Genomic DNA, 23,093 nt, shown 5'->3' with positions numbered 1-23,093 from the left:
GTATTTGGTAATAAAGAAGGCATATTACCACAATGTATGTTAAAATATGTAATTTATGAAACCAACTTTTTTGACATAAATAAACATGAAACGTAATACACTTAATTCTTTTAATATTAAACTAAGCAAAAGATAAAACACAAGACACTTGAAACAAATTACATAGTTCGATAAACAAAATATGAAATAGTGTCAATTTAATTAAATTTTTCTAACGGAAAGGCGAAACGATTATCTCCAAAAATAATGCGTCTTTAGGTCCGTTAAAGCTGTCAACATGTTGAATGTAGTTAAAAGAATCGTTGCACAGTAGAACTTCAACAGTATCTCCCCAAATACTTGTTATCAACCACTTATTGTTTTGAATTATATTCGTCCTTTGCTGCGGCTCCAATTGTTGAACTATGCGAGCATTGCTGAAAGAAAATACCGTTATCCAATCATCATGTTCATATTTGACCAATTCTGCAGTTAGTTCATCAGAATATCGAACAACAATGCCATGGAGCTTGTTCGAAATTGTTAGAAAATGCACTTGGCAAGGATTGACTTGAATACGTTCGGGAAAACGAAGAATACTGAACGATTCAGATACAACATCAAAAGCAACAATGTTACTTTCACCAGGTGGAATCCAGTAATTGGAAGCAGTGAAATAAATTGTTTTGCCGGAATAAATTCCAGCCGACCATGAATAAAAGTTTGAACCTAACCGACATCCTTGCAAGAAACTCAAATTTCTCCATGAGTCATTATGTCGTGAATATACACGAGCAGTAACTGCACCAGCGAAACAGTTAATATGAAGCACTTTCAGATCGTTGTGCTCGTCAAAGTACATCCCACCCGTATCGTCATGTCGACCAAAATAACGACTAAAATAGTCGTCCGATATCAACTTAAAACGCCTAGTCGTTGGATTCCAAAGGACGAGCTCATTCGCATCAGTCCTCCTAATGCAAAGTAAAATCAGTCCGTTAAACGAACCTATAATGATTAATCTTGATGGCTGGACATCGTATGGAAAAGTGACGATTTTTCTGGTATCGACTTCCAAGTTGCCAGATACTATGTCGTCAACGACAATGGTATGTTCATTCAAAGAGAGCAGCTTCTTTTGTAGTAAGTTTGAAAGTCGTCGAGTATGTATTAAAACAAACTTTGGTGTAGATAACTCATAACACCATTGTTTGCAAACACACTTGAATTGACAAACTACCTTTGGAGGTAGTCTCGATAAGATCTCTTCAAACATCATGTCATCACCAATACGATCCATGATCCTTAATACTCTGAAAACAAAAAAAAAATAAACAAAAAACGATTGTATAAAAACTTAATGTATAAACACTTGAGAACTATCAATTGAATATCAAATATTTTATAATAGTAAAATTTCATACAATAACCATAGTAGAACAATTTTAACACTTCAAAGAGGATGTTAAAAAAATATAAAAAAAAAGACATTAAGAGAATAGAAACTATTTATATAAAATCACCAAATCTAACCATTAACAGTAAACCTAATCAAAACACAATCCATTAAGAAAAACACGAAATCTTCAAATAAGTTTATGTCAAACCAAATACTTTCGATCACTGTACCATAACAATATAAACAAAATTCCATTGCACAAGAATGAAGACATTTATTAGTATGCTCCAGACCAAACAATCTCGAGTATTGTTTTGGTTTCCGGTTTAATCAGAGATAAAACATCAAGAAAAACATACTATCCAAGTATATGATTGAAGATAATCTTATACAAAATACTTGTATAAGATTGAAGACATAGATTATTACCCTAAAGAACAAATAATTGCGAGTAAAAAAGATGAAAAAATACACCAATCGGAGATGGAATCAAACATTTAACCAGAAATAATAGATGAAGACAAACAAAAGATCCAGGTATGCGATTGCATGTATAGATACATAATCGGAGATGGAAAGCTTTACATTTAAAGTAAATAAGATGAAAACAATACACCAACAACATTTTAGGTATGAAATATGTATGATATTATCGATGAAGATTTAGAGGTTTTTTGATGAACTTGTTGAAGATGAAAGGCTTCCTTGGTACTCGTGATGAAGCAATAGAAATAACTGAGATATTGTGTGAGAGATATTACTAAAATATCTCCTATATATAGTGTTGATACCCATGGATTTTTTGTCGGGTTTCTTGCATATCTCGTGGATTATGTTATAAGTTTGTAAGATCAATTTTAAAACTATATAATGTATTGAAATTGACTAATAATATGACTGTACAATAAATATATTAATTTTGAAAATACAAACTTATACAATATAAAATTTATATATCTAAATATATATATAATGTATTTAAAGTGACTACGGGAGATCTTTAAGAGTTAGGTTCATTCGTTTGGCTGTAGTGGCATCCTTTTTGTAGGGATAACCAATGTCAAGACCCTTATGGTGATGCCATCTCATTATCCAAGGCCACTTTAACATGACACATCATACCTTATTTAGCATGTGTATTATATATAACTTTATTAAATTGGGATACGGGGTCAGTTTCTGGTGAGAGTTATCGAGTTGAAATACAAAATTAGTTTATCATAATTATATAAGGTGTTAAAAATAGTCTTCTCATAATGGCGCAACTTCGTTGTGACTCACACGAAATTGGTTATGCATTATTTCTTACTTTATGATAATTACGTATTATTGAAATAATTTTAGACAACAAATACAAACATAAAAAATTTGGTTTAAACAAATTCTATACTTTTATGAATATGTGAAATGGTATCCAAATATTGATTCTTAAAAAGTCTCATTGAATCAACAAAATTTTAACTGATTGAGGTTAATCAACGTTAATCAACTCGAAAGTATGAATATAAGGTGATATTCAAAACACCTATGATAGTACATTTTTTAACGTAAATCACTAAATGATAAAGCATATAATATTACCAAATGCCAATATAAAAAACCTTAATTACTTCCAAAAAATGTCAAAATAAATTCCATAAAACCATCAATAGCATATAATGCCTTATTCCAACACATAAGTCTTAAAAATATGTAAAATGGAAATTCAAATCAAGACCATGGGCAGATTCCTTCATTTCTCTAACTTTGGAGTGATGAGGTCAAAGTTGATAGCATCTTTTATTTCAACATCACCCGGAATGTTCGGACGTTTAGTAGAAGAACTGTCAACAGCATCAACATCATAAACTTCTTGAAGGTTACGTTTGACGTTTTCCAACTTTGACTGACCATGATCGGTAACATCAACATGTTCTGGTGTAACATTGTCACCAATTACAGATTGTGATTCCTGCAGAATAAATAAAATAATAACATTCAAATTTATTTTTTATGGTTATTGTTGTATTAAGTAAAGTGACACTGTCCAAAATTTAAATGTTACCTTAGATATGAATTTCACATTACTGACCGAATCAGACAGTGATTGAACATTTGACTCAGACTGATCAACCTACACAAAAAACCAAATATATACACAAAGTTGTATATTAAGAATAACGGTGATTGGATCACCCGCGGGGAGGGTGATCGGTGGTATAATAAGATGTTTACATTAGAGATATTTTTTGGGTACTACTAATTTACCTCATTAATTTTCCATTTTTTCTCTAGCGCTGAGAGTATGTCATCGTCAGAAGATAACATAGAAATTCCATAGTTTTCCGACTGGTTAGCAATGTTATAACTGGAAACTTTGATTTGAAAAGCAAACTTTCTGTTGATCAGCGTATCAAACTCAGCTGGAAGTGTTTGAAAGCCTCCTTCTGTCGAACTGTCAACCTATTTAAAACAATGAATTTTGCCTCAGATGTATGAATTGAAAACATTTTAACCACAAACCTAATAAAATTGAGGATAATTAGGTAAAAGGTGTACCTTTGTATAAACATCCAGGAGTTGTTTGGCGGTTTTCTTAAAAAGCTTAATAGCTTCATAATCAAACAACGTACAAGACACAGTCCCTGTCGAATCCTGAACCCTTAGAGGTATCTTGTATCTAGTAGGCAGCAATAAACAACAAAATCCAAACATGCAATTAGGTTATATGTTATGGATGAATACAATAACCAGTAAACAAAAAATATATATTATACCGATGAATAGGGGTAATGTCAACAGCCTCGCAATCACCGTTTGTACACTCAATGATATTCTGATCTAAAACGTCAAAGCTGCCGTCCTCTTTTTCAACCAGCTGAGATCTCTCTTCAATTTGTTTCTTACAATGATTGCATGCTAAATAGTACCAAGGCTTATTATTTGATATTGCAATAACAGTACCAACGATGACAACCTTCTTTTCCTATTATAATAAAGTATTAGAATATAAGCCACATTTAACAAAAAAATACATGATGTAGGAAATGTACCACTTCAATGGAAGAAATGAAAGCATTGTACACAAAGTCACCAGCATTTAGAAACTGTTCTTCAACATTGGATATCACTTGAGAACATGAGTGTTTACTGGAAGACGACTGAGAAAACTCCTTCTCCACATACCTAGAAGAGGAGTAATGTATTTAAAAAAAAAATAAAAAAAGACAGTTTAACTTTAATTTCAAAATTACACAGAAATACCTTTCTTTGAACTCTCTTATCTCATCAATATCAGAATTCATGAATAGACGACTTGCTTCAAACATATTGGTAAGGCCAACTTTTTCTGAACAATGTTATACAAATGGAAAACAAACATACATAGCATATTTATTAATATACATATATATAAGAAAATAAAATAGCTGAATATTATTATGTTTCTTCATTAAATATATTTGAAATGAGTACCTTGATAGATGTTTACCGTGCCAAAATGCACAAGAAGAACCACATGATCTTCGCGGTCCTTACCATTCATGTAATCGGACATCTCGATTGCATAGTTTTCCCATAATGTAAGACTAATCTTGGTATCACTGTACAATAAATTGTTTACATTTTAAGAATACAAACTTATACAATATGAAATCTATATATATCTATATATATATGTAATGTATTTAAAGTGACTACTGGAGATCTTTGAGAGTTAGGTTCATTCGTTTGGTTTTAGTGCCATCCTTTTTATCCACATCCTCAATAGGATAAGACACAACCACGTATCCAAGAAAATCTACGAAACAGAACAATGTGTTAGTTTAATATACGTTTCACTATTTAAAAAGTATTAACATATTTTTTATAAAAAGATAGAACACTTAAATATAACTGGTGAATAATCCATACCTATAGGAGTATTAGCTGGAACTTTTTTGGTCAACACAGATTTAAAATCAGTGAAACGAAAATAGTAGCGAGGCCCAGACCAATTCTCTATTTTCAGAACAGAACTGAATGGATACAAAGATAGCTTCTGATCTTTTCCCGTAACCTTTATCTTTGTAGTATCTTTTGCAAGAGATGGTTTGTAAATCAATAAACAGTCATCAACAACCAAATGCTTGAGGAACCGTTTGAAAAGCTTGTTCAAACAACTACATTGCATAAATGAACCCTGAAATCAATAATACATAATGTATTTAAGTTCATCAAAATGCATAACAAATAATCTAAAATAAATTATTAGGAAGTTTCATAAAATAAAATAAAAATAGTAACCTCCTCATCCATCAAGACCATATCAACTCGATATATTTGCTTTTCATCACCATTCATTTTTTTATGCCACAATGATATGATCTTGGCCTTGATGGTGTAGTTAGTTAGGTGAGCATCGAGTGACCGGAACATAGTAATCTTATTGTTCTCCATTGAAGTGGTATAAAATTATTAGCTCTAAATCCGTAAACTAATTTATAAACTACACAATGTTAATTTTTTGGAATGATTGTTAAGTATTTTTGGAAGTTTCAAAACGACCATCAATCAAGTTTATTTTAAGAAATGATTGTCGGTTACATTTCAAATTTAGAAGATTCAATTTCCTAGTTTTTTAAGTTTTGAATTTTTTTAAAAATCATGCCATTAATATAAGATATACATTCTATTTATAAGGCCAATTTTTTCTGTATAATCATATACAAAATTCAAAAAAACATACATAGAAGTTCAAAAAAACATACATAGAAGATTTATTAAATCTGTATAATATGTGTATTGACAAAATATATTTGATTAATATATTTTAATTGATACATGAATAGATTTTTACCGTGCAAAAAAATGCACAAGAAGAACCACATGAACTTCGAGGTTCTTACCATTCATGTAACCGGACTGCAAAAATTGAAAATAACATTTCAATTTAAAAATTGGGTACACATAAAGAGTAACAGCAGACTGCAAAAATTGAAAAGAACAAATTGTAGAATTGCACCTCTGATACTATCTACGGAATAACGAACAAATGTAAACACAAGGTAATACACAAATCTATACTAATCTATACTAATAAGTCACATAACAGGTTTTACTGATACGTATCTATACCTGGAGGATAAACAACAAAATCCTTCAAACATAAGCATGAATCAGCGGATGTAAAACCTAAATACATTAAAAAGAACAATTAGTGGTGAATATATGGTCTAGGATATGTGAAATAAGAATAAGAGAAATCATAAGTGAACTAAAATACGAAACATACAAAGGTTGAATCAGTTACGATGATCAAGAATCAACGGATGAAACCCTAGATACATTAATCATCGGATGTAAAACCTGAAATTAGGAGAAATCATAAGTGAAACCAAATATACAGAATACAAACCTTGAATCATATAGGATGATCATGAATCAATGAATAGAAGATTGAAGATTGTGTGAGCTGGAGTAGAACCACCGGAGGCGGCCGATCTAGATGGGAGAATTGATAGGTTTCATTGAGTTAGGCTTTTTGTTTAATTCTTTATATACTCGGGTCACCAAACTTCATACGGATACCCAACACGGGATCCGAATGCGGATATCTAAATGTTCCCTATTGTTTCCCGCCAAAATGATCTATTTAGTTGCATGATGTAGGGACACGTGTCCCACATCTAATTCATTTATTATATATATAGATATGTATAGTTTTTTAATACTTTTATCCTTATATTAATTTTACAACCTTTTGAACAGTAAGTAATTTTGTTTTTAATATTATCCTTATATTAATTTTACAACCTTTTGAACAGTAAGTAATTATCCTTATATTAATTTTACAACCTTTTGAATAGTAAGTAATTTTGTTTTTAATATTATAGTAATATATATAGTTTTTTAATACTTTTATTATTTTGATATTAATTTCCTTGCTTTTTAAGTTGAATAAGCTTTGTGTCAACCGGTAATTGTATCGAAAATACATGTATTGTCCGGTTCGTTATCGGTACATGAAGGTAAAAATCGGCACCAGCCTGGTACAGTTATCGATACACGAAGGTAAATATGCAGGGCCGGCTCAACCATTTTGGTGGCCTAAGGCGAAGTAAAATCTTGTGGTCTTTTTCCCAAAAAAATGTATGTGATTGAAAGTTAAACTTGAAAGGCCCAAGTGTAATTATTTGAAAGATTGTGTTAAAATTTAAAAACAAGGGAAAAAATGGTGAACCAGGGATTCAAACCCGGGTCTCACCAACATCCATACATACACAAAACCACTACACTACCAACCATCAATCTGTTGATAACCCACACTCTAAATCTTTTATAAATGGACTGTGGTTTCATCAAATTGTGAAGGCCCTATAATTTTAGTGGCCCAAAGCCTATGCTTTATTTGGCTTACCCTTGTACAGGTCCTGAAAATATAATGGAATGGATATGAATGCTCTAAGAAACACATTACATCCTGAATCAAATAAATATTTCTCTTTCTATTTGATATATAAATATATTTGTTATTCTCGAATTAACAAGTCTATATTTTTTTTATATTGGTCGCATGTTTATCCAAAATAAGTGACCAACAACGACTAGTGACCGATCGTAATAATTCTTTTACATTTTTTGTCACCTCCCATTTTATGACGAAAAAGGTTGGTTACCAATGAGCTTACACCTAAAAAGGATAACAATCATTATTGATACATATAAAAAGTCGTATATATATGTCAAATAGGCATACTTGAAAAGATTTCAGGCGACAACTATCTTTCCTTATTACTCTAGTGGTGGTCATGGGTATTTAAGTTTAATTAATGATGGGTTTGGATGAGTTTCCCCTCTAGGTCTTAAGTTTAAGTCTGGGTGATAGTGGTTTCTCATTAAAGGGTTTAAATTAAAGATCTATTGTGTGAGGGCTCTCTAACAGAGACCCGATTAAGACACCGTATGTTAGACCTCCCGACATTCGCGAATAATTCACACATTCAAAAAAAACCTAGAGCTTTTTTCTCCTTATTCTTTCTTAAAAATTTGGTCTTTATCAATGGCCACAACCTAGAGTTTTTTTTTATATGTGAACAGGGTATTTGTTTTCTCAAATAATACTTTCATTATTGAGAATGAAAAAGTTGAACTAGTTGTTGAAGATGGTGAATTTAATTTGATTCAATTTTATATTTTATTTTAGAGTAAATTGTCATTTTGGTCCCTGTGATTTGGGCACTTTTGTCATTTTAGTCCAAATCTCAAACTTTTTAAATCTGGTTCCTTGTGGTTTCACTTTTATTGTCATTTTAGTCCAAAATCCAAAACCCCCTTATTTTGACTGTTGAAAGCTGATTGTTTTGTCCTTTTGTTTAGGGGCATTTTGGTCATTTTAATTCTATTATAACATATTAATACCTAAAACACATGGCAGACCATCATCTTCTTCAAAGTTCAAACCCAAACCCTCCCAAACCACAAACCCTACCTTTCACAAACCGGATCTTCCCCAAACAACCACCAATCATCGCCTCATCATTAACAACAACCATTTCACTCATTGGCCGATCAATCTAGACGAGTCACCGGCTACCCCGCCACCACCACCACCACCACCACCACCGGCCACCCAACCACCGACGTCATCATCTTCATCATCGGCATCATCCTCATCACCGGCGTCATCATCTTCGTCATGTGGCTCGTTCTCCGTCCCCAAATCCCCCAATTTCGCGTCGAAACCCTGACCCTAACTAACTTTAACGTTTCTTCACAAATTCCCCAAATCAAACAAGGATGGCTAAAACAAACCTAAACACATAGTTCACCCACCACTCGCCGTTCCTCCACCGGATGCCACTGCCTCTCTCTCTCTCTTTCATCTCTCTTTCATCTGCAAATGATCACCATCACCGCCACCGCCTACCTTGCCCAAACCCTAGAACGAGTTTAGAGAGAGAAAGAGAGGGTAAAAGCTTGGGTTTTAGGTTTTAGGGAGAGAGAGACAGGGGTGGTGGTGTAGTGGTAGTGCGGTGGGGATGGTGGTGGTGCAGTGGGGGTTGAGAAGAGGTGGAGGCTGTCTTTCTGGTGGGGCGGTGGCAGGTGTAGGAATGGTGGCGGGTTTGGGTTTGGGAGGGTTTGGGTTTGAAGTAGATGATGGTCTGCTAGAGGTGGGTGAACTATGTGTGAAGAAGATGATGGTCTCCTTTTGTTTAATTTAGTTAAAATGTTATATTAAAATCAAATGACCAAAATGCCTCTGAACAAAAGGACAAAACAATCAGCTTTCAATAGTCAAAATAAGGGGTTTTTGGATTTTGGACTAAAAAGACAATAAAAGTGAAACCACAGGGACCCAGATTTAAAAAGTTTGAGATTTGGACTAAAATTGCAAAAGTGCCCAAATCACAGGGACCAAAATGGCAGTTTACTCTTTATTTTATCCAGTGTTGCAAAAATCGCGATTAATCGCCGACTAGTCGCTAGTCGGTCAAAGCCGCCCTAGTCGGCCCAAGTCGCCTAGTCGGCCCATTTAAAATCCTTACAAAACAGGCCCAAGATTACAACTTTAACCCATTTTCCTTATCCCTTACCCTAATATGACGAAGAATTTGAGTCGGAGAAAGAGGATGAAGTAGACGAGGAGATTGAATACGAGTCGGATGGTGTCAAAATCATTGAATACTACAGGGATGACGATTACATTTGAGCTATTTGTTAATGTTTGAATTTTAAGTACTGAGACTTGTTATGTTATGACTTATATGTAAGTTTCGGTTGTATTTTGAACTACTTTTACCTTTTTAAGTATTATATTGATATGGATGTGTGAGTATATATATACATATTTATAAAAATAAAAATATTTTTATATATAATTTCTGATCCGATTAATCCCGGTCAATCCCGAGTAATCCCGAGTAATCGCTAGTCCCCACCTCACTGGCCGACTAACGACTAGCGAGTTCTCCAACCTTGATTTTATCAATACATAATTTAATTTTTCTCTAACAATATTAAAACATCTAAATACATAAAAAGAGTTGTACATTATATATAATATTAAACAAAAGAAGATCTACAGTTGCCTTCTACGGTGCTTCTCCTCTACTCTCCTCTAAACATACATGCATTGATATAATATTATATATATTAATTATATTGCATCGAGATTGATAATTATGTGCATCGATATTGTACAATGATTTGACGGAGGGGTCTTTCAATTGCCTGCTGCATAAAATGTGGCTCACCTCTATTATTATTAGTATCACAAAATCTTCTCTGTTTTTGCATATGGATCCATTCTCTCCTCTGTTTCTCTGTAATCAAAACAAGAACCAGCATCAACAAAAGCATCAACCGCCGGACTACCGTGGTGGCGGAATCATGTCACGGAGAGACATGTGTCTGTGGTGTCGTGAGGCTGAAGAAGACGACGGCAGGAGGCACTCCAGCAGCGAGTTTAGGGTTTTTCTGGAACCCTAAGAATGGTGATTGCGACAGTTCATTTTAATCCTGCGACAAATTTATCTTCATTTTAGGGTTGTACCTTATGTATTAAATGAAAAAAGTTATTAACTTCTTTTTGTATCTTAAATTGTCCTTAAATGCATTATAATCAAAGCCGACCCTGGGGTGGGCGTGAATGACCCTTCACGCCCCCCCCCCCCTCCCCCGACCAGGGCACATTTTTTCTAAAAAAGTCATGAATATATGTATCTAAATAGAAAACTCATATAAAACATAAACTTACTTATATCTTAGGTTCATTTAAAACTATGAATCTTAAGATTTATAACTTAAGTCCGTTAGATATTAGCTCGATACCCATTTTAGTTTAAAAAAAATAACAATAATAACAGTGAGAGCTTCAGGAATGCAAGGAGAGTTTCAGAAATCATCAGTTAGCTATTAGCCTATTACGGTATGTTATTTACTCATTCGAATACTTTAAATTTGTCACTTCAGTAATTGCAATGTTTATTGTTATTAACATTAATCGTTGTTCAAAAAAAATGTTTATAATACTTTATATTATCAATTTCGTCAAGGTTTAAGAGGCATGTTTTTAAGACTCCAACAGTACACCCGTATTCAACAGATTATGGCATTTGGCGGTATCCGAGGCATCAAAAGTATATTTATTGTGTTATTTTCAAACAGTACACCCGTATTCAACAGATTAATTTCGTCAAGGTTTAAGAGGCATGTTTTTAAGACTCTAACAGTACACCCGTATTCAACAGATTAATTGGCATTTGGCGGTATCCGAGGCATCAAAAGTATATTTATTGTGTTATTTTCAAACAGTACACCCGTATTCAACAGATTAATTTCGTCAAGGTTTAAGAGGCATGTTTTTAAGACTCCAACAGTACACCCGTATTCAACATATTAATTGGCATCTGGCGGTATCCGAGGCATCAAAAGTATATTTATTGTGTTATTTTCAAATTTTAATCGACTTATAATGTTAAATATTATTTTATTAATACTATATATTTAATGTATGTAAAGGTGTCGGTATCCAAAATTCCAACTGATTGCCACCAAATTATATCAATTATTATTCGACCACAAAATAACTTTATTTTAAAACCTGGAAAAGATGATATTATCATATTTCTGAGAAATGAGAATCAATCAATCGTACCCACTATAATTCTACTCATAGCCTAGTTATCAATAGAGTTTGGGAATGTGAGATATATATAGACCAGCCTTACCTCTATCATGGGGGATAAGAGACTGCTTCCATCTTCCAATAAGACCCTGAGCTCCACAATCATATCTAGACAAAAGAGTCAAATAAAAACAGAAAAAGACATGATCACATAAAATCATATCTAGGCAAAAAAGTCAAAATAAAAACGGAAAAAGACATAAAACTACAAAAGTAGTACTAAACATATCCTTACTAAGCTACCACAATAGATGGAAACATATAATAGGAACCATAACACTTCGAATAGACACACATGTCAGTTGTAATATTCCTAGGTCACCAAAATGGACTAAAGAAGCTAAGCTTCTAACACGAGAAACTAATACAAAACTGTGTCATCCTTCTAAAATAAAAGTCCTTAACCTTAATCTCGTATCTTCACGAACCCCTATCCTCGACCATGTTCTCAGAGATGTTTGTCGATTTAAACGAATCTTTTATCACATTGATCAAAGCTCCAATTACAGACTCAATTATTTTAAGATTAAACATACAGTCAATTCAAAGAATATTTAGGGGGTGTTTGGGATTGCGTTTTCAACCTGATTATTTGATTATTGTGTTTTGAAATCGCAAAAAATCTATTTTGAGTGTTTGGTAAAAAATTAATAAAAAGTGATTTTTTACGTTTTGTAGAGTTCAAAACGTGATAATCCATAAGTAGGTCACCCCTTGCTGCAGGAAAACGTGATAATCCAAAAACTGATTTTTTACGTTTTCACTTATTTATTTTTTTGAAATATATATACTTGCCAAACACTCAAATAGTTGATTATCTGATTATTGTGATATCAAACAACATAATCAAATCCAAACAATGTTGAGTATCTGATTATTGTGATATCAAACAACATAATCAAATCCAAACACTATCTTTCTGCAGCACGTTTTGTTACAGCTAATTATCTGATTATGATTATTCAAAACGCATAATCTATTTTCAAAACTCAACCCCAAACACCCCCTTAATATTCCTTCATTACCCCTTGACCCCTTCACTGCTCTTAAAATTGCAATAAGACAACATATCACAATTCACAAAGCATACATGGCAAAAAAAAACATATATATTGCAATAAGATAGCTAAAGACATCTAGTTGTTACCAATTTTGACCATAAATAGTAATAATCGTACTCATTTTTACCGAACACTCGAAACAATAATTAAGTGTAAACACGCATCCAGACAGTGAAAGTTTTAAATCTTAAGCTACACATCTAAATTATTTTTGATACTAAAAAACCTAAAACTTTAGGAATAAAAGCATTAACTGACAAACCCAAAATGAAAATCAGCACAATCAAGTAGGTGAATAACCTAATATTTAGTAATATTAGGTTAAGGTGAATCATTATCCAAAGCAATGACACAAATGGTCCTTGAAATTTAAAACAATGTAATGACATAAATGATCCTTTTAAAATGGAAGAGTATTTTAGTCATTTTACTGAAATTTAACATAAAATTAACTAAGTTTGGTGTTAGTACCTAAAAGTGTTACAAAATTGAAACCATGAAACCTGAACCTGTTAAAAAAAGTTAGTACCCAAAAGCGAAACTAGCTATAAACCACAGGGTCCATCTGTGTAATTATCTCATTAATCTAATTATCATATATATATATAGAGGCAGGTTAACGTACAATGGCTCTTATCGTACAAAATGTACGCGATCATCTCAGCCGTACGATCTGGTGCGAATTCACTCTTGAACATGCGATTTGTGCTAAAAATCCAACATGTGAAAGTGCTTTATATACCAACATGCGATAGTGCTTTATATACCGACATGCGATTTCATCATATTTACCAAATGCGAAATTGCTACAAAAATAAAAACCAACATGTGATTTTATCAAAAATACCAACATGCGATTTCCAACATGCTTTTTTATATAACATGCGATTTCATAATATCATACGATAAGCCATATGCATGTTACACTTTATATATATAGTTTATAATTTGAACTTTTTAAATTTAAATCTAGATGGCAGGAGGTATTGTCAATTGGCATTATATGGTATCCTTTATTAGAATTTAGATTAAAATTATAATATTTGTATTATCATATAACATCTTTGTTGTAATATTGATTTTATAATATTTGAAAATTTGACGAATTTTTAAGGCACTAATTAATTGATATGTATAAGATATCAAAGTGAGAAGAAGAAATCATATGATTTTAGTTAACTAAAATTGCAAACAAAAATATGAATCACATCATGGTTACGCTAGCTTATTTAACATATGATTTTAGTTAACTCTAATTGAAAGAAATATATATAAATCACATCAGGTTAAATGATAAATCAAAATTAAATGGTAAATAAAATAAGAATAAGTATAATTTTTCTTTAAATAAAATAGAAGTAAAACTATTAAGTTGAAAGAGAAAATATCATGTGAGATTAATTAGAGTCTTTTATTAATTAATATTAATATATTAATATTAGATTTTTATAGATTTTATAAGATATAACATGAGTGGTGGGGATATAACAAGAGGTGTACAAAAAATCGGTTTTAGAACCGTAACCGGAAAAAACCAAAACTGGTTTTAGAACCGAACCGAACAGACGGTTTGTGACCGGTTACTACTCTTATCTGAAAAACCAATTTTTTTGGCAAAAACCGGTTAAAAACCGATCCAAACCGGTTACAGCAGTTACTGTTTTGGGTTTGAAAAACCGGTTAGTAACCTAAACCGGTTATAAAAAAAACTGGTTTTAGATGAAAAAACCGGTTCAGTTGAAAACCGGACCGTTTTTCCAAAAAAAAAAAAACACAATTTCTACACCTCTAGATATAACATAAGTGGTGGGTACATGATTATTTAAAGAATGGAACAAAGACAGCTAAAAGTATTGAGAGGTCGGTTAGCTTGTCACTATCAGTGTCCATTCTTGTTCTTAATAAGACATTATATACCTTTTCCCAGTCAAATAAAATAAACACTTCCACGTAAAAATACAACTTACATAATATATATTTACAAAAGGTTAAAAAAAACTTTTAAAAATGTTGATATAGCTAACATATGTGTGTGCCGCGTGTGAGAGAGAGGGGGTCAGGGACAGTGCATATGAAGTTAACAACCCAAGTATTCATCACAAATATTCATTCAGAAATAGATTAACTGTCATTAGGTAATAGAAGCTTAGGACTTTCAAACCAACAGAGTTTCCACAACACGCGTTATTACTGTTATAAGCGGTTCTCAGATCACGAATATAATGCACAAGTAGAGTAGACATAAACCCGAGCACCGTTATCTTAGTCTAGTCGGCAGTCCAGCTCTGCTCAACAACTTCTCTCACTTTTCTGTTATACTCGCGCTTATTCTCACTAAATAACCGTGCTGCTTCTGAGTTCGCTGGCGAGTTTGGGTTTGGATCACAGAGCAATGACTGAAACCAAATCATTAGAAGTTTAGAATATAATCAAAGCCAAACACTGTTGATCAAGTTTTAACTATTTCAAGAAAACAAATTAGCAGCTAATATCACACCTGAATTGAGGTCAGAATAGCAGCAACATCATAAATTGGACTCCATTGATTTTGAAGAATGTCCAAGCATATGCTTCCATCTGCATAAACTGGCATACGGCAAAAAGTGCATGAAAAATTAAACCTTAAAAACAATAGAATCATGATATATCAAAATCTCAAAGACAAACACAAGCCTCTGAGTTGTCACAGTCTCCATCTCGAATAAAAGAATACCGAAGAATTTACTTAAGCTGATGATGATGATGATCACGATCACTTACTGTTTGGATGGAACATTCGAGAAATGAAACGCACTGTTGGTGGCTTATTTGGATAATCTTCTGAAAACTGAAGAGTCAGCTTGAACGTACCTAAGATTGACAGGTATTCATTGTCACAAATACAATAATGCAGCATATCAATGTAATAAAATTACACAGAAATTCTTAATGCCTAAATTGTCAGCTAAATAACAGAAAAACGCCAACGAACTCCAGAAAACATCTCACAGGTAATCAAAAGCACTGTTAACAGTTAACACTAAGAGTAAGTCAATCACATTCAGGATAGAAATGCATGTTAAATAATAACAAGTTAGTATGTATGGAGAGCTCCCTAACGTAAAAAATGAAAACTAGTAACAATGAAGTACTAAACTATAACTTGTTTTTCACTTGAAGCCTACATGTTGAATGCTTGATGAAAGCATGGTGGTTAACTTTATATCAATTCCGATCACAAGTTCACAACCCCTCCATTTATGAGAAAAATATTACAAAGAGCTTTTAGGTCTGCGTATTATATTATTAAAAGTACAACCATGTATTCGCGTCTTTACTCCACTCATCCCGTTCACACTCTATAACTGATGTGACTCCACCTTATCAGTGGGGTCAACCCATCTGGGTTCAACAGGTCTCAGTTCAGTTACCTTAACCCAGTCAATAAAAACCAAAAGTATAGGGCTGCGTTAGTGGGGGGCTGAATGTTAGGGGAGTCAAAGTCAAGAGGAAAGTCAAAGGTTGAATTTAGGGGCTGAAGTTTAGGAAGTAACTCTGTTATATTTCATTTGAGTATTCCATTTCCAGTTCTAGCTTTCCTTGTCTTATTTATTTTAATTATCAGTGTTCTTGTATTGAAGATTAGACCCTCTCGAATCAGGCCAACTATCTTAGCAGTTTTTCAATAAAACCAGCCTTTGATTTTCTAGTTCACACAACTCTCAAGCATGTGGCCCAATGTTGGGATTATGATATGAGTCGGCGCAAATTCACACAAAAAATCTCTTTTCGAGTTGAGGACAAGTTATTAGAGGCGCTAGGCGCACTCAAGGCGCATTGGCCTCGCCTGGGCCTGGGCGCAAAAAAAGCGAGGGTTTGAGGAAAAAAAGCGCACAATAAAAAAAAGATGAAAATATAGTATATATTAGAAAAATAATAATATTCTTCAGATACAATATTCATCATCATACTCGGTAAATCCCACCAATAGCTAACCTAGGGTAGGGTCTGAGGATGGTAAGATGTAGACAGCCTTAACTCTACTCCGTATGAATAGAGAAGCTGCTTCCAATGAGACCCCCGGCTTGATAGTAGTTTTGCATCAAGCGTTGGACATAGGCACATGACATTCAGCAAAGGCCGATTAGTGCATGTACCCCCTTGTCCTTCGGCTATCAACGCCACCACATGATGCATGATTAACCGTCCCCCGTTTTTTAACGTTATTTTCAAGAAATTAGTAAAATAACGTTAAAATTAGTGCACTTTCACTCCCCCCTAGGGCCCACACACATATACATTATATGCGCATACCGCAAGCGGGGCATTATTCTTCAGATACAATAAAAAAACTATTATATAACATTTAATATCATCTATTTAGTACCAAAAGTTCTAAATTATTAGTGTATTGGTATAGAAAAGTAGTTTTCCTTGGATAAAAGTAGATATCTGGCTGGAATTTAGACAATTTGGCCAGAAACTCTCTGGAATCTATGAATCTCGTCGGAATCTGCGTCTGAACCATCACCTAGAGAATTAAAACGCATTTGCCTCGCCTCACCTGGATATTGGGCATAGGCGCAAGTGGCGTTGATTTTTAACAACTATGATTGATAGTTTGATACGACTCCATCTTATCAGCGGGTCGACCCATCCGAGTCCAACAGGTCAAAGGTCTATTACCTTAACCCAATCAACACAGAGCAAAAGTTTAGGGTTGCGTTAGTAGGGGCCGAATGTTAGGGTAGTCAAAGTCAAGAGGAAAGTCAAAAGGTTGAAATTAGGGACTGGAGTTTAGGAAGTAACTCTTTTATTTTTCATTTAAATATTCTATTTTCAGTTCTAGTTTTCATGTCTTGTTTATTTCAGTTATCAGTGTTCTTGTATTGAAGTTTAGCCCCTCTTGAATAGGGCCAACTATCTTAGTAGTTTTTCAATAAAGCCAGCCTTTGATTTTCTAGTTCGTAACAGTAACCTAGCTCTAATCCTCTCTTCTGTTATCTTCCAATGGGTGAGCATGAAATTGAAAAACCCGATCCGAAACTGAAACAACCGAACCGAAACGAAAACGACGGTTTGGTTTTATGTTTTCGTAAAAACCAATCTTTCGGTTCGGTTTTGGCTTTGCATGTAATAAAAACTGAAAAACAGAACCGAACCAAATTTCTAGATTTTTATTTTTTTTTATATTTAATTTTAAGTCATTTATAAGAATTTAGAGAACACTGTAACCCAAATACTTTAGTCCAAATGGATAATGAATTAGTCATTAACTAACAAAAAGATTTGGGTCCAAATTCATTATTTTGGGCCAATTTTTTTCGGCCCAAAAACTTTATGCTCAAATGGCAAAACCAAAATCAAAGCGAACCCAAACTGAAAACCGATGCCTAACGGTTTTCAAAAACCAAAATTTTCGGTTTGATTTGATTTTAACCCAAGACCGACCCATGCACACCCCTATTTTAACCCAAGACCTACCCATGCACACACCTTATGCATTAGAGTTAAAGCAAAATGTATAAGTATTTAGTCAGCCCTCGCAATTCTCTACTGATTTTATACAGAGACACTAAAACACACAAAGCGTCTCACTCACCGCCATCCCAAGGAGTGTCGTCTGGCCTGCAGCGCAAACACAGCGATCAGTAAACATTCATCTTCACCAACGAAAACATGATCAACAAACAGTAGTGCATACCCAAATATAACCGCATTCCAGAGCATAATATTATTATCATACGGGGCACCACTGATTCCAGCTGGAGGATCTTGCTGCAACCTCTTAAAATCCCTCATCAACCTCTTTCTTGAAGGCGTTGACATTTTTTGTCAACTCTTACCCTAATTCCACAAACAATAAAGAACCAATTTAGTTTCAAATTCTACCAGCCAAACAACTAATTTCAAAATAACAAACCCTAGATCTATGAAATGAAAACATATCAAGAGGTTATTAACAATAATCACAAGGAACGAAACAATTGAGTATAATAAACGTGTTAACCGGTCCTATGCTAGGGTTTTGTTTGATAATCGACGTAATGATATGTAATTTGATGGATAGAGTGAGAAAGATTACTTGTTGGTTCAGAGACGGTTGAAGATGAGGATCGACCGGTGATGACGTGGCCTCCGTGGTTCGTCCCCAAAAAGTGGTCTCGATCACAAAGGGAAGATGAAGAGGGGTTTCAACAACGCGTCATATGTAAGCTGGTGGATCTTTCTTTGTTTTGTCTCTTATGTTCATCATCTGTTCATGGAAAATATCTCAAATATTAAAGTAAAAAAAAGTTAATAAATTTCCTTCGCCGTTGAGAAAAAAAAATAATAACAATAATAAGTACAAAAAAGAGTAAACAGCCAAAATGTTCAATGAGATTTGTTCACTTTTGAAACATTAGGTTAAAACTCAAACATTTTGAATTTGATCCATTTGATTTCAATTTTGTTGTTAGGGTATAAAGGGTAAATTACACTTTTCGTCCTTTATGTTTGTATTAGATTGCAATAGATAGCCTTTAACTTCAATAATTACAGTCACAGTCCTTTATTTGTAAACCTCATTACACGCTACATCCTTTAACCATAACCTTGTTAAAATTTTCACTTAACTATAACATGTCCATTGCACATGAGGGCATTTATGTCTTTTTACCCAATCTATTTAATTAAATTATATATTAAGTATATATTTTCATTTTTCATCATCATCATCACCGTCAACATTCATCACCCAACCAGTCACCTCTTTGTCTCCCTCCTGCCCATATGAAACCCCTAACCCAGATCTGTAACTATAAATTCCGGCAGAACCACCGTCGTTGTCCGCTCATCTCCGCCACCATGAAACCAACATCTCCGCTTACCAGACGGCAGTCAACATCATCATCTTCTATCTTCTTCGTTGTCGTTCGTGTCATCTCACCGGAACCTCCGTCTGGTAACCATTTCATTATGTTAAAGAACATTACTTTAGTAATTTTAAAAGGAATTACCGAATAAATGTATTGAAGCGACGAAAGTAGAATCTGTGAAGTGCGATTGTTGCGGCTGAAACCCCTAACCCAGGAATCTCCCTCCTTAATGTAGGCACATCGGAGCGACGGAAGTAGAATCTGTTAGGGTTTTGGTTTATGTATACATGGAATATATGTATGGTGGGTTCAGGATCTGTAAATTTGAACACCAAGAAATGATTCAGGTCCGCGTGCGAGTTTCTTTGTTATGAAATTCGGGTTTGTTGCAAAAAGAACAAGATTTTGTGGTTTGGGTTATTGAAACAGAGATGAGGTCTTGAATGGTGACACAACAGATTGAGGAGACTCCATATAAATCTGCAAAAGATTTAAGAGTTTGAATATTAAGAAAGTGCAGAAACTGAGTCAATTTCATCTTTTTGTAGCAAATTTATACAAAAATAAACAAGAACCCTTGATGATGAAGAATTAAAGATCAAGAATAACCATTAATTTGTGTTAATTCATAACCATTTGCAGCTAATTTTAAGGGGATAAGGGTTTGGCTTGTGTGTGATTGTAAAAATGAAAGAAATAAAAATATGTTTTATATAATAGTAAAATTACTAATATACCCTCATGTGCATAGCACATGTCATAATTAACTGAAAATTTTAACCTAGTTTGTGCTAAAGGACCTAGAGTGTAACAGGTTTTCCAAATAAAGGACTGTGACTGTAATTGTTGAAGTTAAAGGTCATCCATTGCAATTCGATACGAACATAAAGGACGAAAAGTGTAATTTTTCCTTGTTGTTATTTTCATTCAAATTAAAATCTGGTCAGATTTTTCAGTTAACATTCAGCTTTTCTGTCTTTTTTTCTCCCTTTTAATGAATGACAAAATGGTCTTTTAAGATTTTTTTAAAAGAGAAGAAAAGGACAAAAAAATTGGATATTAACAGAAAAATCTGACTAGATTTTGCTGTTGGATTAAAATGGAAAAAAATTGAAACCACAGAAACCCATATTCAAAATGTTTAAGTTTTGACCTAAAATAACAAAAATGATCAAATCTCAGACACCATTTTGGCAGTTTACTCTATAAAAAATTATGATGTTTCAAGTACTTCTTAGATATTGGTTTTCCTATGCGATTTAATTATTAAAATTATGATAAGATTATTCAACAATGGTATTAACATACTCAACGTAAGAAATAAAGAAAAAAATTGTTCTTTTCCTTCATCTAGTCAAAATTGTATTTTTGTTTCAAAATCTAAAATAAATATACATATATAGAGTAACTAGGTTATAACCTATGTATTACACGGGTTAAATAAATGCAATTTTATATACCAAATAATAAAAAAAAATATATCTTTAAAAATCTCGTTTATTACACGGGTTGAATAAATGCAATTTTATATACCAAATAATAAAATAATATATATTTAAAAGTCTCATTTATTACATTGGTTGAATAAATGTAATTTTATATATTAAATAATAAAAAAAGTTATATTTTGAAGAACCCCGTGTATTGTACGGGTTGAGTAAATTTAATTTTATATATTAAATAATAAAAAGTTACATTTTTAAGAACCTCGTCGAGCTGAGGAGCGAGACTAAGTTCAACTGTTAGGGAGACTAAAGCGGGAGGCTGTGTTACGGGTTGAACACATGTAATTTTATATACCAAACAATAAAAAGTTATATCTTTATAAATCTTATATATTATATGTGTTGAATAAATCTAATTTTATATACTACATAATAAAAAAGTTATATTTTTAAAACCCTGAGTATTACACGAGTTGTATAAATGTAATTTTATATAGTAAAAATAAAAATGTTATATCTTTAAAAAAACATCGTTTATTCCACGGGTTGAATGAATCTAATAAAAATTTGTATCTTAAAAAAATAACAAATATGCTCGATATACGATGGATGGGGCGATTGCGGTGATTGTTCTTATAAATGTCATGTAAACATAGTGATTACCGTATTTGAGTTGAGAATTGAACACGAAAATACAAGTATAGAACCAATGAACACCTTTTAAACATTTTTGAAATAGGTTCTACCCTTAACTATTTTAGTTTAATAAAATAAATAAATCATTTAAATTAATTGAGTTAGGGCTAAAGGACATAATTTGTAAGGGTTTGCAAACATCGAGTACGTTTTCTGTAATTATTGAAGACAAAGGACACAGTTTGCAATAAGTGACATACATAAAGGAAGATTTTGTAATTTACTCTATTTTAAAATATTATATATATTATCTTCTATATGAATTGTTTAAATTTATATTAAATTTAATTGCATAATTATCTTTTAATTGATATTAATTTACCAACTATAAATTAGTATCATGTTTTAGCATTATGGTGTTATACCTCATGCATGGGGAGTTTTTCAAAAAAAAAAGTTAATTTTTCATATGTAACCCAAAGGTTTTCTTCCTTATTCATGTTAGCCCCTTAGCTTTTTTTACTTTTAATCCAAACTTTATCATCTTTTCAAAATTAACCCATCAATTTGTTTTCAACTTTGGTCCCCAAACTTTTAATCTTCACAATTTTTTCGTTTTACGTTTCGTTCTAAATTTTGTGAGTTAACATGCCGCAATGTGCGTGTGGGATTTCACGTTTTTTCGTATATTTTTTCCTGTTTTACAGGTCCGTCGCAACGCGTTTTTTTTCTTCCGTTTGACAGCATGGGGAGTTTTTCAAAAAAAAAAAAAAGTTAATTTTTCATATGTAACCCAAAGGTTTTCTTCCTTTTCATGTTAGCCCCTTAGTTTTTTTTTTTACTTTTAATCCAAACTTTATCATCTTTTCAAAATTAACCCATCAATTTTTTTTTCAACTTTGGTCCCCAAACTTTTAATCTTCACAATTTTTTTCGTTTTAGGTTTCGTTCTACATTTTGTGAGTTAACATGCCGCAATGTGCGTGTGGGATTCCACGTTTTTTTCGTATATTTTTTTCCTGTTTTACAGGTCCGTCGCAACGCGTTTTTTTCCTTCCCGTTTGACAGGTTCGTCATAACCCGCTTGTT

The 23,093-nt window shown here is 32.9% G+C and overlaps 3 protein-coding genes and 1 long non-coding RNA gene across 4 annotated transcripts; all 4 read right to left on the bottom strand.

The window, feature by feature from the left end:
* Window positions 1-211: 211 nt before the first annotated feature.
* LOC110907484 lies at window positions 212-3,685 on the bottom strand. The gene is made up of 4 exons (XM_035983104.1): window positions 3,626-3,685; window positions 3,423-3,491; window positions 3,124-3,329; window positions 212-1,292 (listed from the first exon to the last, which is right to left on the bottom strand). The coding sequence occupies exons 1-4, from the start codon at window positions 3,683-3,685 to the stop codon at window positions 212-214; spliced, it is 1,416 nt and encodes a 471-aa protein (XP_035838997.1).
* A 235-nt stretch (window positions 3,686-3,920) lies between these two features.
* On the bottom strand, window positions 3,921-4,539 carry LOC110933042. The gene is made up of 3 exons (XR_004879507.1): window positions 4,411-4,539; window positions 4,135-4,343; window positions 3,921-4,037 (listed from the first exon to the last, which is right to left on the bottom strand). It is a non-coding gene; the product is annotated as an uncharacterized LOC110933042 (long non-coding RNA).
* A 269-nt stretch (window positions 4,540-4,808) lies between these two features.
* Window positions 4,809-5,794, bottom strand: LOC118486566 (replication protein A 70 kDa DNA-binding subunit E-like). The gene is made up of 4 exons (XM_035983103.1): window positions 5,642-5,794; window positions 5,270-5,537; window positions 5,057-5,156; window positions 4,809-4,959 (listed from the first exon to the last, which is right to left on the bottom strand). Exons 1-4 carry the CDS (start codon window positions 5,792-5,794, stop codon window positions 4,809-4,811), a joined length of 672 nt encoding a protein of 223 aa, XP_035838996.1.
* Window positions 5,795-15,156: 9,362 nt separating this feature from the next.
* LOC118486689 (ubiquitin-conjugating enzyme E2 2-like) lies at window positions 15,157-19,322 on the bottom strand. Its single transcript, XM_035983331.1, has 6 exons — window positions 19,149-19,322; window positions 18,768-18,910; window positions 18,666-18,691; window positions 15,845-15,934; window positions 15,582-15,670; window positions 15,157-15,480 (listed from the first exon to the last, which is right to left on the bottom strand). Exons 2-6 carry the CDS (start codon window positions 18,890-18,892, stop codon window positions 15,352-15,354), a joined length of 459 nt encoding a protein of 152 aa, XP_035839224.1. The 5' UTR covers window positions 18,893-18,910; window positions 19,149-19,322; the 3' UTR covers window positions 15,157-15,351.
* Window positions 19,323-23,093: the final 3,771 nt, after the last annotated feature.

This window comes from Helianthus annuus, chromosome 14 (genome assembly GCF_002127325.2).
Source record: "Helianthus annuus cultivar XRQ/B chromosome 14, HanXRQr2.0-SUNRISE, whole genome shotgun sequence".
Lineage (NCBI taxonomy): Eukaryota > Viridiplantae > Streptophyta > Magnoliopsida > Asterales > Asteraceae > Helianthus > Helianthus annuus.
The sequence above is the reverse complement of the archived record's forward strand: the minus strand, read 5'-3'. Positions and strand labels throughout refer to the sequence as shown.

Bases quoted from the DNA above. Each gene is read 5' to 3' on its own strand.
- LOC110907484 (XM_035983104.1), bottom strand. From the start codon at position 3,685: ATGTTATCTTCTGACGATGACATACTCTCAGCGCTAGAGAAAAAATGG. The intron at 3,330-3,422 runs GTAACATTTAAA...TTTATTCTGCAG, and splicing joins ATGTGAAATTCATATCTAAG to GAATCACAATCTGTAATTGG. The intron at 1,293-3,123 runs GTTAGAGAAATG...TTTTGTTTTCAG, and splicing joins TTTGACCTCATCACTCCAAA to AGTATTAAGGATCATGGATC.
- LOC118486566 (XM_035983103.1), bottom strand. From the start codon at position 5,794: ATGGAGAACAATAAGATTACTATGTTCCGGTCACTCGATGCTCACCTA. The intron at 5,157-5,269 runs GTATGGATTATT...TCTGTTTCGTAG, and splicing joins TCCAGCTAATACTCCTATAG to ATTTTCTTGGATACGTGGTT. The intron at 4,960-5,056 runs GTAGTCACTTTA...TTTATTGTACAG, and splicing joins CTAACTCTCAAAGATCTCCA to TGATACCAAGATTAGTCTTA.
- LOC118486689 (XM_035983331.1), bottom strand. From the start codon at position 18,892: ATGTCAACGCCTTCAAGAAAGAGGTTGATGAGGGATTTTAAGAGGTTG. The intron at 18,692-18,767 runs GTATGCACTACT...TTTGCGCTGCAG, and splicing joins TGGAATGCGGTTATATTTGG to GCCAGACGACACTCCTTGGG. The intron at 15,481-15,581 runs GTGTGATATTAG...ATTTGGTTTCAG, and splicing joins CTATTCTGACCTCAATTCAG to TCATTGCTCTGTGATCCAAA.